Genomic DNA, 2181 nt, shown 5'->3' on the forward strand with positions numbered 1-2181 from the left:
TTGCTTAGCGCCCTGGCATTAAGTTTCAATTGAAGAAACCTATTACCCATCAACTTTTTCAGATCATCCTGATCTTTCACCCCAAGCCTTTTCTTCTTTGTCTTTATATTTGCATCAATCACACCTTGCTTCTTCATGATTGCTTTACATGCAGCCAAAACATCTTCCACTGACATATCATCCTCATAGGCCCCTGAAATTAGCTGGTCATCAAGCCCTCCCAACTCTGTTGCAAAACTTTTCTTTGCAGTATATAATGCCAAAATTTCCTTAATTGCAATATTTGCAATATTCTTTGATTGTCATGCCAAGGGCTTGGTCTGTGCAGCCACTTGCTGCTTCCATTCATTTTCAAGCAAAGAAATTTCAAACCCAAGTTCATTGAGAATTTCTTCAGCCTCAATTTTTCTTTCCAAGCAAGTCAACCATTTGCGTTGAAGCCATTTACCCATCATATTGAAAGACTTTTCATCCAGATGCTTGACCTGAGTATCAATGGTAAACAGCCGATGATAGAACTATTTGGCTCAATTATCAGATTATCTTCACATATATATGAGATGGACACTTACCCCTGCCACACGCATTGAAGGGATTAATAACTTGATAGCACTCCAGAAACATTCACAACCCTCACCATCTGAGAGGCCAAACCCTTCACATTTACGAGGATGATAAACAAGTTGGCAGGGCCACTGGTGACCATATGCATGGAAAACCGCAAGTGCAACAAGGATTCTTGCCATGAATTCCTCCAGAAACCCCCAGATTTGGCAACTTCTCTCCAACTGGCATCCAATGTCATACAAAATTCCAACTGTCATTGATAAAGGCAAATTCATAAATAGCATTTTTATCAATACCAGAGCATAGTATTGGCGTTCTCCAGCAGTAGTCATGTTTACTAGCTAGAGAACATGGTCATGATGACACAGCATGGCCATAAGACCTGTATCTGCAAAGAACTGTGTGCTGGCTTTAGTTCTTCTCTCATCTTCTGCAATAAAGGAGGCCAGGCATCCCTCCAAAGCTGAGACAGGGACCTTCATGCCAGGTTCATATGAGTCTTCAGCCGGTTGTCCATCAGATGGTACATTAGCTTTTTCTTTTCCTTTTGACTTCTCTGGTCGAACTGTCTCAACTAAAGCCTTCATCTCCATTACATATTTCTCAGGCACAAATACTGTATCAGGATGCAGATTTTCAGGTCCCTTTGCCCCACCTTTTGCAGGGTTTCTTCTCTTGTGAGTAAAACAAGCATCAATGCATACAATGATATCAGCCCTTGAAATGTACCAGTCATTAGAACATATTATTGACCAATTACAAAACCTCAATTACATAAAATTTGGGTCATGTGGATTATCCCCACCAAAACAGAGAGGGCACCGTTTCCGCAAGTATTCACTTGGACGCTGAAGATCTGATTCACCATTTGTAGTATTCTTACTCTCATGAGACTCATCAGAGTCATCACTAGCCTCATCTGCCACTGAAGTAGGACTAGATGAAGGGGGAGGTTCATAGTTTTGGTTTCCCTCTATATCATCTGATTCAAGTGAAGACCCAGCCTCTGCAAGGTATTTTAGAGAGCCCTCATTTATAACCCCAGAGATCAAATGTTCTTTCTGGGCAATGAGATTGCCATACCACTGTAGTGCATTTCCAAAGCGACGTCTTATGGCATCTCTACTCTCAAGCTTATATGTACGAGAACTCAGAAATGCCTCAAGTGAGTCACACCATGCAGTAGTGTTTGGAGGTGAACGAACAAACAGCTCATTAACAAAGTCCAGCATATTCAAATCCACAGCTAATGTTGGTCAAAGGCAGTACTTATCAGTCCCCCACAGAATCCTGCAGGACTCACAGGATTCCTGAGGATTCCTGCAGGACTACACCATAATTTTGGCAAATTTGAGTTGTAAAAGAAAAATTCTGTCAAGTCCTCAGGATTCCTGAGGACTACATGACATTTAACCATGTGTGACATGTTTAAACACTTCCTCTAACTTCCTTAATGAACTTAACTCTATTTCCATCCTTAAAGCATTCAGATATCAATACATAGTAGAATTTTATTCTATTTTAAATGACATGAAAATTACTTTACAAGTATACTAAAGGGAGGGGGGAAGGAGGGACAGACAGGAAGGGGGGGACAGACAGGGTGGGAAAGAG

The 2181-nt window shown here is 41.1% G+C and overlaps 1 protein-coding gene across 1 annotated transcript; it reads right to left on the bottom strand.

The window, feature by feature from the left end:
* Positions 1–908: 908 nt before the first annotated feature.
* Positions 909–1799, bottom strand: LACBIDRAFT_317733 (uncharacterized protein; the record flags this gene model as incomplete). The annotated part of the gene is made up of 2 exons (XM_001890279.1): positions 909–1284; positions 1342–1799. The coding sequence occupies 2 exons, from the start codon at positions 1797–1799 to the stop codon at positions 909–911; spliced, it is 834 nt and encodes a 277-aa protein (XP_001890314.1).
* Positions 1800–2181: the final 382 nt, after the last annotated feature.

Source organism: Laccaria bicolor, genomic scaffold, assembly GCF_000143565.1.
Source record: "Laccaria bicolor S238N-H82 LACBIscaffold_86 genomic scaffold, whole genome shotgun sequence".
NCBI classification, from domain to species: Eukaryota; Fungi; Basidiomycota; class Agaricomycetes; order Agaricales; family Hydnangiaceae; genus Laccaria; species Laccaria bicolor.